Below are 17,568 nucleotides of genomic sequence, written 5' to 3' on the forward strand. Positions count from 1 at the left end.
ATCAATACTGGGACAATTATAAACTTCTGGTAAAACACAGACTCAAGCATTTGTTGGAAATAGGTCAATTTGAAATAAAACAAGTACATTTAAGGATCAGGTACTTGAGCTCAAAAGCTCGTCAACTGAAAATAAACAAGACATAAACATTTTCACGCTGGCAGCTTTCCAAAACATCCCATCTTCCACTGCTCGGCTGCACTGGAGCCGCTCGAGTGCTCTGATTTAAGACAAACTCCGCGGCAGTTGTTGAGGGATGTGTTTTTCTTTCAGCAACAGTTTCCCAGCCAGAGTTTGAACTGACATCCTCTCAGTCTCTCCGGCTCCCAGAGATCATGCTGAGCCAGTTCATTATTTTCCGAACCCCCCCCCCCCAAAAAAAAATGTCACTAAACAGGACATCACCCACTCTCCTTACTAGGCAAACCTCCCCCACTCCCACCACCACCACCACCCAGTGAGTGGCACAGATGTTGGGATGCTGTCTGTTTATCATGTGTTCAGGGTGAACACAAAATAACATCCACAAATAACAAGTGTAGCATGGAAAACACATTTGTGTGTTATTATTTTCAACAAGCAGAAACAGTGACGCTTTATACTGTGTCCAGACCAAGAAAGAAACACCATTTTCAGTTGATTGGATTGTATGCAAACTCAGTTTAAAAACACAAACAGGTGTGAATGATGTGATGCATATAATGCAAATAATGCAAATAATGCAAAGGAAATTCATATCATTAGTTTGAGGATCAAGCCATAAAAGCCACTGAAGGTTGAGATTCCCCTCACAATGAACATATTGGTACTTGTGCAAGTATCACCAACATTCAACAAGACAAAATCAAGTAGAGTTGCAGGACTACCAAAGTTTTTTTTCCTACTATACATCTTGTGACATGGGGTTAAGTGTCCTGACCAAGGAAACAGTGGAACTGGGAATCAAACCCACAACCTTCCAGTAAAAAAAAGACGACTTGCCCTACCACTGATCAGCATTAGACTTGACAGCTCATCTCTTTAGATGCAGTTCAGGACGGTCTGATTTGTACAAGTGTGAGGCCAAGCAAAACAATTGAATAACATGAACATCTAGTGGCAGCGGTGTGAGGCAGCATTAGCGTAGCATGAAATGAGTATTTATATTTAAATGATCCGCCTCGGTGAGGGGGTGTCTGTGATGGGAGTGTGATTAATAGATCGTGTTTAATGCAGAGTTTCATACACGCAACAAAATGCAAAAGAGCTGATTAAATAAATACAAAACGTCCCATGTACGGAGACATTCATCCATTCACCTCCACTTTAAGTAAATGTAATATTAATCAGAATCAGCTTTCGCCAAGTATGTAAACACATGCATGTACAAGGAATTATTTGCATGTAGTTGTTGTCTCCCTATGTAATTTGTAAGAAATATGGAAAAGAAGGACATCTATAATTATATAATTATATATACTATACCACCATCCTATACAGTAAGCATGTACTCAACCAACTTTGTGTTGTGTTTGAAAGAAAGAAAATCTTTAGACAGACATGTTAAATGAAATGTGAAATCCCCACAGGCAATTCTGCTTATTTTTCAAGACCGAAGGAAGCAAGCGTCAGCGTTCTTTTTTTCCCATCACCGCTCACTGGTCAGTCTTTACTCGTCCCTGTACTGTATTTTACATTATATGACACCGGTGGGATTTTGTTGGAAATCGGCAGGATTGTTTTACACCGTTTAAGAGGTTAAGGGTGCAAAAACAAAGCAGAGGATTCTAGAAACAGCAGATGGTGGAAATAAAAAGCCGATGGAAACTCTTGCCACACATGTTTAGGTTTCTGTGAAGCAAAAATTAGGCAGATAAGCCGCAACATCATTTTTATGACAGGAAGTAAGTGAAAAATGTCATCGAATGTGGCTCCCAGTGTATTTATATAACAAATGGATGGCGTGACTTCTCATGAAAAAGGAGTTCCACATGGAGATTAATTTGACTCAGCTCTGCAGAGGAGATAGAGTTTTTTCTTTCAGGAGTGGGTGGAGACCAAAGCAGGGGTAAAATGAGAACCAATGTTCGACTCACACTCGGGTGGAGACTACAGCTACATCCATACCATGTTTGAAAAACGCCTTTTTCAAAGGAAACTGATCTGCATGCAGATAAGATAGCACATGATATCTACATTTATACTGACACACCCGTGTCACATGATCAGTCAGGTACACTGGGCATGTGTTTGCTGGTGTAAACAGGAAGTTGACTCTCTCAACAGCAGAGAGGAAGTGAATGCAAGTGAAAGTCTCTATTTCTTTAGAAGAACCCTTTTGGAACCCTGATTTCCAAGAGTCTGTCTGTCTGTCTGTCTGTCTGTCTGTCTGTCTGTCTGTCTGTCTGTCTGTCTGTCTATCTATCTATCTATCTATCTATCTATCTATCTATCTATCTATCTATCTATCTATCTATCTATCTATCTATCTATCTATCTATCTATCTATCTATCTATCTATCTATCTCAGTCTCCTGTGTAGCATAATCATTATTGCACAACCTAAACTGTTCAAGTTTTATTATAAATAAATAAATAGAAATAGTTTAGTCTAAACTTATAAATAGATAACACTCTGATAGATTTATAAGGTTCAGTTCCTGTTTATTCAGAGCTAAATCGGTGAGCTCTATAAAATACAAACTCTCTCCCGTCCTTGATATTACCTCTTTAAAGTGCTAAGAGGAGGCACATTAGACAGTGAGGGAGTCATTTTAAGTGTGAGTAATAATTACCTATGGCAGGATTTCTCCCACTGCACCTATAAATGCAGCCCAGAATCACCAGTGATCGCGCACAGTTTTCTTGGATTTGTCAGGAAGACAAAGTGTCCGGCCCTTTGAGGAAATTATCCCTGGAATCAACAATAAAGCATTTTTATTTTATTCTCCTTTCTTAACTTCTGTCCCGTTTCCGTCTCCTGCAGCACTGAACGAGCCGACTATTGACTACGGTTTCCAGAGGCTTCAGAAAGTCATCCCTCGACACCCTGGGGACCCAGAGAGGCTGCCAAAGGTACTAAAATGAGCATTCACCTTGTGCAAATGTATAATGTGCCTTTTTTGGACATTGAACCTCAACTTTAGTGAGGCTGTGATGGGGCACTTCAGAAGGTGTGAGACCCTAAAACATAACTGACACCACAGAACACACACAAACACATTAATAATTGTGTTTTTATGGTTTAAATGTTTTAGTTTTGTGTGTTCTGAGCAGAATATGTGTTCTCCTGTGGGTTGTTTCTTTTTTATTATTATTATTGTTATTACCTCGCCGTGAACTCTTTGCGTGCGTGCGTGCGTGCGTGCGTGTGTGTGTGTGTGTGTGTGTGTGAGCTGTTCACCCTCATTTGCAGGGTACGAATGTTTGAATCGTCTCCAAATCAGAAAGTCATCTCGGATTATTTGTTCAACAGCTGGAGATCAAGCAGAGTGCTAAAAGCCTCCGCAGATGCAAACAATTAACACCAAATGATGAGCACGGCTTTGAAAACAAACCCTATCATTTTGATCTGAACATGCAGAGGAGACCATTCAAAGTGTGTGTGCACGCGCACGTGTGTGTGTAAGCTCTTGGTTCATCTTAAAACCTGGATAGGAATCTGGGTGGGCGGGGTCATGACCTTTAAACACAGCTGCACTTGATTGGCTCTTCATCCCAACTGGAGTTGGTTCAGGATTGGATGTCTTTGCTGTGACATCATGAACAAAAAAAAAAAAAAAAAAAAAAAGGGCGCTGGTCATGATGCGATGATGGCGCGATGTCATCGCGGCCGCGCCGACACCCCGGCTCCCGCACACGTGTTAACAATCACGTTATCGCCGTGAGAACGTGCATCACTTTCAGTGTGGGCGGAAAAAAGTGTGTATTTGTCCTCGTAAACATTTATTGTCTTTCACTCGTTTACAGTGGACTGTACTTTATGTTGCAGTGTTTGTAGCCTCAGACATTAATGAGCACATTGCTGTTTAAATGCTGGCATTAAAAAACGTACAGTAGTTGTGAAACTCTGAGGGTTTGTGGGTTCACTTTAATGAGCTTTAAAAGGAGGCAGAGCCTGCACACACAAAACTTCACTGAGGATCTGGTTGTGGATCTTCCTCCGGGTCAGTTTTTACCAATAAATCATTCATGTTTAATGAACGTGCATAATTGCAATCGTCCTGAGAAAAATCTATTTTTGTAATATTTCAAATTTGGTGGTATTTTAATTAACTTACTAGAATATGTATACAGTATATACAGGATATATAGATTTTTTTATTTTAAATAATTTGGAAACATTTATGAAATGTCCATTACACTGCTCTATCTGAACAGTGCAGAAAAATACATACACTTTTCATAAAGATTAACTTGAAAAAACACTTTATTTAAAGGTGCCATATGTAAGAATGTGGCCCAAAACGGTTACTACATTCAAATTCAAAATACAGAGGTCTTTTAGGTTTCGTTTTTTGACGTAACTGGCAACCCGTGGTTGCTCGACAGCTGAGACTCTACTGACTGCAATGATTGGTAGATGGCGGTAGGTGGCGCCACATGCCAAAACATGATTTCAAAACATAAACGTGATTTGCAGTCTGCAAAATATATTTTTTTTATGCAAATATTTTTTCTGTACTGTTGTTGTTGGTGAGTTCAGTTTGTTATATGAACATTATTCCTGAGTCTCTGTGACATATAAGGAGGATTTTATGGCCAGTTGCTTTAGATTTATTACATACTGCACCTTTAATGTCTGATTTTGCAGCATAAAACATCATAAAGATATCATATGAACTATTTTCATAATTAATTTATTTAATATCTGTCAATAAAAGACCACATAGCCTTCTGTCCAGGCTGATACAACTAGATTCCCTGTTTAAACAATGGAGAGCTTTACATTTTTCTAATTAAATATATTACATTTATATGTTGTATGCCCTTTATTGTGGATTGATTTAAAAAAATAAAATAAAAAAATACATTGATTGCCACTTCACTTATCTTTTAGCCAATTGTTGCAGTAAAGCACAGGAATGAAGTCAATTCCTTTATGACCGTGTGTGTTTTCATACAGCTGAGGAAATGATGTCAGCCAGTTACTCAACACTGTGATTCCATAAGTGACGCTCAGCGCCGTAAATCAGAGCAGGGGAAAGAACTGACGCACACTTCTTTTTTTTTCACACATAAACACAAAGGCTCGGTGACATGAGCACATAAAAACATACACAGTTGTTCTGAAAGGATTTCCTCTGCAGATAAACGCAAATAGATAAAGATATAGAATCTGCCTTTTCAGCTGCTGCTCGGAAAGGGTTTCTTGACCAGTTGTAACACGTTCTAATTTGTGTACAAAATACATCAATCTCAGATTTAGCCACTGCCTAATTTCCGTATCAACTCGTAAGTAATTGACGAACGACAAACTATTTTTAAAATGAGACGTTCTCTCTGCAACATGTGTCTGTTGTATCGTCTCTTTATTGATTTACTCAATGTGTGTGTGTGTGTGTGTGTGTGTGTGCTGGTTAATTCATCATTGTGGAGCCCAGTATTTTATTGAACCCTGAGACTTTATTACTGCCGCCCACCAGTTAGTGACTGTGGGTGCACTACTTTTATTTGGCGCCACACACACTCTTGCCTTCTAGCCACAAGTATCGATCAGGCCTTTTTATTGGTTATTGGAGTTTGAAGGCACAGACAGAGAGACAAGGATGGAGAGACCTACAGACAGACAGACAGACAAAGATGGAGAGACCTACAGACAGACAGAGAGACAAGGATGGAGAGACCTACAGACAGACAGACAGACAAGGATGGAGAGACCTACAGACAGAGAGACAGACAAGGATGGAGAGACCTACAGACAGAGAGACAGACAAGGATGGAGAGACCTACAGACAGACAGACAAGGATGGAGAGACCTACAGACAGACAGACAAGGATGGAGAGACAGACAGACAAGGATGGAGAGACCTACAGACAGACAGACAAAGATGGAGAGACAGACAGACAAGGATGGAGAGACCTACAGACAGACAGACAAGGATGGAGAGACAGACAGACAAGGATGGAGAGACCTACAGACAGACAGACAGACAGACAGACAAGGATGGAGAGACCTACAGACAGACAGACAGACAAGGATGGGGAGAACTACAGACAGACAGACAGACAAGGATGGGGAGACCTACAGACAGACAGACTACGATGGAGAGAGCTACAGACAGACAGACAGACTTGGATGGAGAGACCTACAGACAGAGAGACAGACAAGGATGGAGAGACCTACAGACAGACAGACAGACAAGGATGGAGAGACCTACAGACAGACAGACAAGGATGGAGAGACAGACAGACAAGGATGGAGAGACCTACAGACAGACAGACAAGGATGGAGAGACAGACAGACAAGGATGGAGAGACCTACAGACAGACAGACATACAAGGATGGAGAGACCTACAGACAGAGAGACAGACAAGGATGGAGAGACCTACAGACAGACAGACAGACAAGGATGGAGAGACCTACAGACAGACAGACAAGGATGGAGAGACAGACAGACAAGGATGGAGAGACCTACAGACAGACAGACAAGGATGGAGAGACCTACAGACAGACAGACAGAGAGACAAGGATGGACAGACAGACAGACAAGGATGGAGAGACCTACAGACAGACAGACAGACAGAGAGACAAGGATGGAGAGACCTACAGACAGACAGACAGACTGACAGACGGGGCAGTGGAGTGTATGAGGGGATTAGCAGCAGAGAGCAGATTCTATAATTGTTCATTGAACATTTAGGGGATTTTGCTGGCCTCACACGCGCGCACACACACACACACACACACACACACACACACACACACACACACACACACACACACACACACACACACACACACACACACACACACACACACACACACACACACACAGCAGCATCAGCTGCCAGTATGTGTCACTGTGATCTCTTCAGCATCCATCCATATGTGCACATATAAACTAACTGTGTAAAGTGTGTTCACCTGACTCTGACGGTACACGTCTGTTTCATGCCCGAGTTCACTGTCACTGGCGTTTCACCGCAGGACTGAACACATGTTCACTACCTTGTTTAATAACAAGAACCTCTGAAGTGGTTTTTATAGTCTCATCTGCCACTAACCACCTGTGAGGCCAATCTGCTTCTAACTAAGAGAGTCAGGAGAAGAAATGCCTCATTGAATGCACAAAGAAATCAATCAGCCCTCCTGGCTGCAGTGCAGCAGGATAATGGTGGAAGACACAGACAGCATAAATAGACAGTAAGGGTCCCCCTGGGTTTTACTGCTCTTTTTTTTAACTAAATAAGTAAAAGGCAACGTCTTGGCACAAATTGCACTTTTGCTGTTGTGTTTTTTAGTGCAACCACCTGCCAGTTTCTGCCAGTGTTGACCATCTTTTATTGTTATTCATGGTTTCATGAGCGTTAGGAGAGAGAATCCCTAAAATTCACCGTGCAGTTCTGGTTCTGTTATAGATGTGATTGTAAAATCAATTCAAGTTTGAAGGGGTTTGTTTTAATGTTAACTCTGGTTTGGCTTAAGGTCTAATTTGATAATAATCTCTTTAAAGTAAAAGTTTAAGTACACTCTTAGAAATAAGGGTTCCAAAAGGGTCCTTCTACAAGGGCTGAGGTTCTACCTGGAACCATTTGTTTCTGAACAATCCTTTCCTGAAGAAAGGGTTTTTCAAGGGTTCTTGGTAACACTAATGGTTCCAGTAAGAACCATTTTGATCCAGAGAACCCTTTAAAACCCCTTTCCTGAATAAAGGGTTTTAAAAGGGTTCCACGCTTTTTGAAGACAAAAAGCGTTCTGCTATCAGGACAAGACCAAGAACCTTATATGGTTCTACTTAGCACTTTTATTTGAGAGTGTAAAAAACTAATATACTTGATACAAGGGTCTTTCTATTTTTGTAAATAGCATCTTTTCTGGTCTGTGAAGGCCATTATAGTATCCTAGCATGCTTAGGAAATACAGGAGTGATTGGATGAGTCCTTGGTTTGTTGCAATCTACAGTCTCACTGATTCTTACACACTGGACCTTTATTTGCAATCTTAGGGCGCTTTCACACCTACAGCCTTTGGTGCGCACCAAGCGTGTTAGGTCCCTTGGTCCGGTTCATTTGCGTAGGTGTGAATGTAATGTCTGTACTTTGGTGCGCACCAAATCAACTGGTCCAAAGGGGTGGTCTCGGACCACTTTATGCGCACTACTTTGGTACGGTTCCTCTGATGTGAAAGCAACCAAACCAAATGGGATGAAACGGTCTAGTTTAATGCATTATGGGTAAACGGTTGGTGCGCACCCGAAGTACGGAGATTACGCAAAGGGACCAAACCAAGGGACCAAACACGTTTGGTGTAGGTGTGAAAGCACCCTTCAGAGAAGGTTGACCAGTGAGTGTTGGACTGGCGACTTCCTGTGTGAGTCACTCAACCGACATCGCTATGCGAGTCATTTTGATGTCACGCATTGCACCGAGGTCGTGTCATCGGCATGAGTAATCCTGGTGATGCATGAAACCGCAAATCTCTCCCTCTCACCATCGCTCTCTCTGCACACATATCACCGTTTCACATCACAAGCACAAACGACATCTGAAACCTCACATCCGAAAACTATCTCGCAACTTATTAGCATTAGAAGATGTTCCCCAGAGGGTTTGTGTGTTTGAGTGAGTGTCGATGCTTTCATCTGTGTGTGTGTGTGTGTGTGTGTGTGTGTGTGTGTGTGATTGTCCCCACATCCCTCTGAGCCCACTCGTAAAGTATGACATCATCTCTGTTCGAGGTGTGACCCTGCATGTACGGCATCCCTAATGGGACATTAGAAGCGGATCAAGCAGCTAATGTAGCAGCATTAAGGGAAGAATAAGTCGTGTGTGTCATGTCTGCACTGGCCCTGGCACACGCATGCTACACACACATCTGACCCCACAGACAGTCCGCTCAGCGTTTCCTGCTCCTAATGCATACAACATGTGTGTATCTCCGTGTGTGTAATGCATGGTTATCACATTAGTGACGGTCATAACTCAGACAGTAAAAGCACCTAGACACCTCCTGTTATTCTTTCTCTCCGCCAAACAGATCGGTCTTTTCTTCCACCCATCCCCTCTTCGCTCTGCCTGACTGCACACTTTCCCTCAAACGCACACAATCCCAGATTATAACAAATCTCGACGGTGACTTCAGTCAAGAATGAGCATAAAAAAAATGACTTTTAAAGATTGACAAGGCACGGAAATGAAATGACAGACAAGTGTGTGTTCCATAAATACTTATGGACAACGGATAAAACAATGTAGGACGATCGCACGAATCAAGGCAGAGATTAGAGATTAAAGCTTTAAAATTAACTCTCATAGGAGTTTAATGAGAATCTGTGACTTGAAAAGGAAACGTTTCCGAGTCTGTTTATATCACACGGATGTCTTATCATACACTTTAAACACCAAAAGGCTGTTGATTGACTAGCATGTGTCAAAAAAAGAAAGGAAATAAGACGTTTGGTGACATTATATTATAGTCACTGCACGCCTTCGTTTGAGACAATCTGTTCAAATCACTGTGGGAGGTGGATTGAAATACAATTTAAGCAAACGTCAAATCCAATTTGGTCACAGAAAAGTGTGTTGGTGTCTGTAAATCTAAATTTTATCCAGATATGTGACGTATTAAATGAAAGTATAGTCCAGTCCTGGCATATACGCCAGTCATTTTAGGGGTTTCTTAAAAACCTCATCCCTAGCTCCACCCTGTCCTTCAAATACTGTATTTTTTGGTGCTGCCAAACTTCAAAATTCCATGCTTCAAAACTGAAGTTTACAAACTATTTCATTCTGGGTTGGTACTTGATTTGAACTGATGTGTATATTTAGTCCTCAGTTTCACTAAAACACGATAACAGCTTTAATTCTGGTGCGTAATCACAGTAATTTTTTTGGCTGCAGGCTGTTCCACTGTCACAAGTTCAAGCCCTCGGGATGTCAAAGCTGGATAGTTATAGACTTTTTAATCACTTTAGAGAATAGATCCTGTTAAAAACAAACAAAAAAACCACCTCCATTCATATCAAGACAATGCGGCTGAAAGCAGGAGGTATTAGGCCGGCGGTAATCTGACGAACAATGCTTTCTTATTTACAGACGCAACCTGAGAGAGATTAATAAGGCGACGCGAGTCGCTGCGTGTCCAATTATGAAAGACGTAAACAGGCAAAGTATTCAAAGTGCATCGATCCCCACAGTCCAAGGCTGAGAGTGATGTAGTGCCTGCAGACCTGATAATGATGATGTTACCAGAGGATCATCTTCCCTTCCCGTTTATCAGCTTCTGCTTTACTGGAACCGCTCGAACAGTCAGGATCAGGTTTCTGTGAGTGTTAGAGTGTGTGTGTGTGTGTGTGGGGGGGGGGGTGAGGGAGTGTGAGCGGCTCAGCTCACCAGTGTAATAATGAGAGGTTAACAGAGAGCCAGCCGGGTTGTAATAATGTGTAAAAGATTGAATTTAGCACCACAGACGGGCACAAGTAAAACTGCTGACTGACTCTGTGACCTCACATATCCTCACACACACACACTGATGTAGAGGCAATATGTTCCACTCGGCACAAACTCACACGCAGTCAGCCGTAAGTGTGTGTGTGTGAGTGTCACACAGTGCAGGTTAATACTGTGAAGAACAGAGTAATTTTCCCTGTGCCTCTGCGCGGCCTCACGCTGTGGAAACGACAACACATTAACTGTTAAACAAGACACCTTCGACCCCCGGGTGGGAGCCGAGTGAAAAAAAAAAGGGAGAGATCATGGAGGCGAGGAAGAGATGAGAAACAATAAAGAGACTGAGGGGGGGGGGAAAGAGGTGAAAGTGGGCGTGGGGAAAATGAGAAGGACAATTCCCAGTGTTGAGGCAGAGGGGATGAGGAGGAAGGTGAAAATGAATGAAGAGGGAGATAAAAATGTCAATTTTCAGAAATAATTCATAACATTTTTGAGCCAAATCCAGCTCCTCATGTTATGAACTCCTTCACCTTCACATGATATATTTTTTTCCCGCTAAAAAATAACACTCTTTGAAGAATTGTGTGCATTGTCACATCAACAGAGCAGCTCATAAACTGGCCACATGGGACAAATGTGATCTGATATGATGAGCGATGCACAGCAGAGGAGCCTGCAGAGCACTTTGGATTTATTGCAGAGTCTATTTTAAATGCCTGTCACTTTAAGATGTCATTTAGATGCATAAAAGCACTTGACTTGACAGCAGATTACCTGCCTTTAAAAGGACTAAGGAGCAATTTGTTTACCGTGAATAGAATGAGGAATGGATGTTGGTGGTGATGGTGTGTTCGGGAGAAAAAAGGCCAGATTGCAGAGAAAAGTATTTTTTCCTAAGTGCAATTTGCTGCATGTATGTATTCATGTAGTAGTAACTTATTTGTGAATTTTTACTTTTTATGCCCTGAAATTCTTCATTATAAATCACATTGTTTTTTATTTCAAAGCCTTTTTTTTGTTATGAACGCATGAAGTTTAAGGATTACATCAAGATGTGTGAGGTCAAGGACAAAAACACAGAGAAATGGTGGACCGACATGACATAACGATAACAATTTCATTTAATTCTGTTTATTTTCACTATTCCAGGAGGTTATTTTGAAGAGAGCAGCAGACCTGGTAGAAGCCCTTTATGGTTTGCCCCATAATAACCAGGTAATAATCCAATTTCCACATGGAAAGAGGAGGCAGAAAGTGTTTCTGTGTGTCTCATATTGATGGTTTAAATGTTTTAAATCCTGTAGGAGATCATCCTGAAGCGCGCGGCCGACATCGCTGAGGCTCTTTACAGCGTTCCGAGAGGACACGGCCAGCTCTCCGGCTCCACCCACGGTGGCATGATGGGAGTCAACTCTTTCACCGGGCAGCTTTCGGTCAATGTCTCCGAAACCTCACAGGCCAATCAGGGTGAGGGTTATAGATGATTCAATGACCACCTTTGCAGCAAGGATGATCATAATTTGTATAGACAATGTTAAATCAAAGGTGCTTTCTTCTCACACGGCAATAAGGTTGTTTCATAAAACCATGATTAATGTGTCACGGTGTTTCTACTTCTGTCAGCATTTTATTTCCAATGAATTTTGTTTTTAAACATACTTCACGTAAATCTCTGACCTTCCAAATTCATGCCATGAATAACTTCCCGCTCTCCTCCCGCAGGTTTTGTGCGCAGCAGCAGTAGCGTGTCCCCTCACGGTTATGTGCCTAGCTCCACGCCTCAGCAGACCAGTTACACCTCAGTCACCAGCACCATGAACGGCTACGCTAACAACGCGGGCATGACCAACCTGGGAGGCTCGCCCACTTTCCTCAACGGCTCCGCAGCCAACTCGCCTTATGCCAGTGAGTGCGCATCCGTAACCGTGAATAAACATAGCTGCACACACTCAAACCCCTCTCTAGCGCTGATTAGAAGTGAGCACAAAGACGGAGACAAAATGTCTGTAGACACAAAGAGAAACGTTTCAGATCTGCTGTGTGGATTCCCCCCCCCCCCACGGGACTCTCTGTCTCTGTGTCATCAAAAACAATCACCAACTCACTTTCCATAGATCCATTTTATCCTCCATCCTTCTCCTCCCTCCTCCCCTCACAGCCTTTCATCTGACAGCCACACCTCTTCCCTCTCTCTCTCTCTTTCCCTCTCCCTGTTGGTTAATTGCATCTCTTTCCATTTAGCAGAAAGCAAGAGAGAGAGAGAGAGAGAGAGAGAGAGAGAGAGAGAGAGAGAGAGAGGGAAAAGGATACAGACAGAGAGATGTGAGATAATGTTTGTCTGCTTGAGTTTTTCCACACGACTGATGATGATGATAATGATGAGGAAGATGGCGGTGATGATGATGATGATGATGATGCAGGTGGATGTTTGACTTCAGACGAGTCGACTTAAGTGACACTTAAGAGTGTCATTTCTCATTAACATACACTAAGTGGCCCATTTACATGATAAACCATGTTGTCGGAAACAATGCGGACACATTTGGAACAAACATCAAACCTGTGTATGATCGTGGAATATTTCACACCAAAAAAAGCTGCAGCTTCTGCTCCTCTAGGAGGGCACGTGTTTTCATAATGGTTGCGTAAGGTTGGCAGATACTTTTGGCGGTTTCTCCGGGTTCTTCCACGTTCCAAAAACATGCAGATTTGGGGATTAGACTTAGAATTGGTCGCTCTAAGGTGTCAGAGTGAGTGGTTTGTCTCTATGTGGCCCTGTGATGATCAGCTGGGATTATGGACGGCTGGATAGATAAATGTGTGTTTTAACATTAATTTTACTACTACTACAGGCTGAGTGTCATGAACACAGCCCCAGATTAAAAGAACCTGGCGATCTGTGATATTTTTCCTGCAACATGGACGTGTTGCTTGCTGGCCATTCAAATCACATTTTTGTCTTGGGTAGCATTTGCATAGCAGTACGGTAACAATACACGAACTGTATGGCAATAACTTTTAGAAAGGGAGGTTATAGTATAATAATACCCTTATTTCTAATCCAATTTCCAGCTACTGTATATAATAATAGTGATTATAGTTTGGTCATAAGTAGCTCATATTAGCTTGGTAATGAAAGATTCTGTAGGCTACAGTCAGTGGAAAACCTCTATGTCCCAAACACATGTTCCATTGTTGATTCTTGGCTATTACTTAGTGAATACTATTAAAATAAGATGGTATTACCAAAATATTACTACTCTACTACCATACTATGATATAACCTCCTCTGTGCATCTGCTGTGATGTGTTGTAACCACGCAGTGTGTTCTCCCCAGTGTTTTTGTTTGGCAGACACCACGTGACCATCGCCATAGCAATGGTCTTTTGCCGTGTTGAAAAGACCAAAACATGTTATGTCTTATGATTCTTTTGAGGATGTAAATTGTGAGGAAATAGTCAATTCAGAGTCATCACAATGTGTCTTAAATCCACCCTCTTCCTCTTTGTCCTTCACCTCCCGTTCCCCTCATCTCTGCCACCTCAGTTGTCCCATCCAGTCCCACTATGGCCTCCTCCACCTCCCTCCCGTCCAATTGCTCCTCCTCCTCTGGCGTCTTCTCCTTCTCTCCGGCCAACATGGTGTCGGCGGCCGTTAAGCAGAAGTCCGCCTTCGCTCCGGTGGTCAGGCCCTCCTCCTCCCCGCCGCCCTCCTGTCCCAGCGCCAACGGGAACGGACTCCAAGGTAATTTACCATGACAGGAGTGAAAGCAGTCAGTGAGAGGATGGACAGAGGGAGGGTTCCCCCCGATGAAACTAATCCGTCCATATCATCTCTGGAGTGTTTCACATCCTCACTGTACCTGATCAAAACAGGCTGTAGACATTGTTTCATCCGAACTGAAATATCTTTAATATAATAGCTCTTATTCCGACTTTAAACTCAAAAACTACTGAATACATTCCCATGACGCTCAGTGGAGAAGTGGCTCATAAAGAATCAGTTATATTTTGGGGTGGGTCCAATTAAGCGAGTGGACGCCGGAGCTTTTTTTTTTCCCATTTCCACATTGTGAGAAACAACTGTATCCGCCCACTAAATTGGATCCATTTCCAAAGTAAATGAGTTCTTCCTGGGTCCATAATCCAGCCCTCTGCCAAGAAGAGTATTGGTTCAGTAGTTTTTGTGTAATCCTGCCAACCCTCCTTGGCGAAGGTAATAATCCAAAACAATTAAACGTGTCTATGAGATGTCAGCGCCTTCGAAAACCAAATCAGTATGAAAAAGAAAAAGAATCAAAGCTCAGCTCTCATTAGTCTCATGTCAGTGTCTCAGACTGATAAAAAGTCACCAGGCTTTCATCAAGTCTCTGACTAATGTGTGGTTCCACTTTGGAATACAGAAAAGTCAAACTAATATTGACATTTATAGAGAACACAAACACAAAACATACTCTGCAGTGTCGAGAAACCTAATGCATCCCTGATGGTTTTTCACAGCCTTACATAAGCGCATCAGTCCCATTCGCGCTGTATTACTGTTTTTAAAAGTGTGATTATTATTGAATTAGTGCACCGAAGAATCCCTTTAAAGGTCCAGTGTTTAAGAATTAGTGGCTCCTCCCTTTATCAAGTGTGTCAGGGAACTACGGTGGCCTTCATGGACCAGAAAGAATGCAAAGTCCCTTTCCTCAAAAGACCCTCTAAAATATTACACACTGGAACTTTAAATAAACTGGTGCTGGGCACTAGGTTTACGCATGCTAATGCACGTCAACGCACGTTTACGCACGTTAAAGCGCGTTTCCATGACGACTGACCGGAAAAAGACGCATGTGACGTCGTGTTTACGTGCCGCGACACCAGAGTCCAGGCACCGTTTACCAGTTAGCTCCGTTAGCTGCATTAGCTCCTTTAGCGCCGTTAGCGCGCCTACAATGGAACTGGAGCGGTCTGTTTATTAAACAAAAAGAGCAGCGCTATAAATAACCAGCGTACCTGTGTACTGCGTACGTGTGCCTCAGTTTAGCGTTACTTTAGAGACTCATTTTAACAAATCGGGATTCATGTAAACATGACGTTATGCACGTCTTTTTCCGCTCAGGCGTCATGCTAACGTAGAAGCCGTTAACGCGCCCAGCACTACAATAAACCTTTATTTTTTATCCACTTTACCTTTTGGATCAACAGTGTTTTTTCTCTCTGTCCTCTCTCTCACCTTATAACCCTGTACCTGTCCTTTCTCCATTCCCTCATCGTCTCTCCGTCCCTGTCCCTCTTCCTCTCTACCAGATCAGACATTTGTGGACTCTAGCAAGTACTCAACAGCCAGCTCTCTACAAGGCCTGGCATTCACCTGAAGTATGTTCCTCAGCTCTTTTTTTTCCCTTATTCCACTCTGTTTAACAACTGACCCATTCAGTTTAAGCAAAATGTCATGTTTCATCTTTAGGTTTTTGCTCTCTGAATGATCTGTCACTCACTTCCCTTCCTTTCTTCTATCACTTCCCCATCTACATGACTGCCTGCGTCATTTTTCCATGCATCCCTCATCCCACTGTGCAGATCTGTTGCCTGGTAACCATCTCTCAGCCTTTTCGATTGGTTGGGAAACATAAAAAAAAAAAGGACAGGAAGTTGGATATTTACAGAAACCAAAACAACAAAAAAAAGACATTTGGCACACTGTAGTCATTTCTTAACGTTACACACTTTGTTTAGCTGTGTTTGAATGTGTGTGTGAGTGGAAAGAGAGAAAGTGAGAGAGGAAGAAGAGGAAGAAAGAGCATGTGCGAGGGTGTGGGAACTCAAAGCTTTGCCTCAAAGCACAGCTGAAATAAACACAACCCACTTATGGACAAACACACACACACTGTGTGATCACACACACTTTATATACTGTCACTATACCTGGGCCTGTGTGTGTGTGTGTGTGTGTGTGTGTGTGTGTGTGTGTGTGTGTGTGTGTGTGTGTGTGTGTGTGTGTGTGTGTGTGTGTGTGTGTTTGCAGGGGAAGAAACATTTAGCTTTTGACTGAAACAATATATTTAGTTCACTTCTGTCAAAACAAAAATATGTTCCCTTTGCAGATTTAATGTCCTATGAAATATAAAATCATTTATTTGGATTGTTTTGTTGCTGTGTGTGTGTGTGTGTGTCACTTTGGGCTGGGCTCTGCTTCTCACATGTTGACACCCAGCCCCTTGGGTTTAAATGCAACACACACACACACACACACACACATACAGTACCCGTGCATGTTTGTGCGTTAGCAGCCTCGCTAACTAAAATGACGTGTCCCCCTGCTCAGTTTTATTGATTTATTTGTCTCTTGATGTTTAAATGTCTCTGCAGTCACACAGCTGTACAGATGGGAAAACATATTGATGTATTTATGAGGATTTTTTTTTTTTTTTTTTTACGACGATGAAAATATTTGGCGATGTTTAAAAAGTTTTTTCTCTCTTTCTCCCCCCCCCCCCCTCTTTTCTGCAGCAATCCCTGGAATGATTGTCCCACCCATGTAAAGGTGTGAGTAAATGACTGTGTGTGTGTGTGCGTGTGTGTGTGTGTAAGTGTGTGAGAAATGAACCAAGCACACTCGCACCGACCCCGGCAGCGGACGTCGGTGGGAGTCGGACTCCGATCGGGGACGGACACAGCTGTCCCTATCTGAAGGAACAAACTCAACTCAGGCCCTTTCTAATACACGGAAAAAAAAACAACAACAACTGCAAGAAAAACAAATGTTTGCGAGGAAATACGTTGTTTAGACTTTGTACACCTTGATGCTTTTATAGGAGAATGGCCACGCCTATAACCCAACTCTCCACGGACACTGGAAGTGTATTTATTTTGGACAGAATCCACTTCCTCCCTCGAGTGATTTTTTTTTTTCCTTTTTGTGCAACAGTTATCGTGTGATAATCATCTTCTAAGTGTATATCCTACGTGAGGGATTTTTTTTATTTCTATTTA

General features: G+C 42.4%; 1 protein-coding gene across 7 annotated transcripts in view; it reads left to right on the forward strand.

The window, feature by feature from the left end:
• The window catches only part of LOC310927935 (transcription factor COE1), a gene marked incomplete at both ends in the record, with an annotated part of 92,736 nt that extends 75,561 nt beyond the window's left edge, over nt 1-17,175 (forward strand). For 5 of the 7 annotated variants that reach the window (XM_083890369.1, XM_083890370.1, XM_083890371.1 and 2 more), the window contains 6 exons: nt 2,966-3,054; nt 11,740-11,805; nt 11,895-12,057; nt 12,313-12,495; nt 14,138-14,335; nt 17,086-17,117. In XM_083890369.1, the coding sequence (XP_083746495.1) occupies nt 2,966-3,054; nt 11,740-11,805; nt 11,895-12,057; nt 12,313-12,495; nt 14,138-14,335; nt 17,086-17,117 (731 nt within the window). Of the gene's footprint in view, nt 1-2,965; nt 3,055-11,739; nt 11,806-11,894; nt 12,058-12,312; nt 12,496-14,137; nt 14,336-15,882; nt 15,952-17,085 lie in introns of all 7 variants that reach the window. The other 2 variants (XM_083890368.1, XM_083890374.1) reach the window with 2 other exon arrangements.
• Nucleotides 17,176-17,568: the final 393 nt, after the last annotated feature.

The sequence above is a fragment of the Microchirus variegatus genome (genome assembly GCF_963457635.1).
Source record: "Microchirus variegatus genome assembly, chromosome: 5".
Lineage (NCBI taxonomy): Eukaryota > Metazoa > Chordata > Actinopteri > Pleuronectiformes > Soleidae > Microchirus > Microchirus variegatus.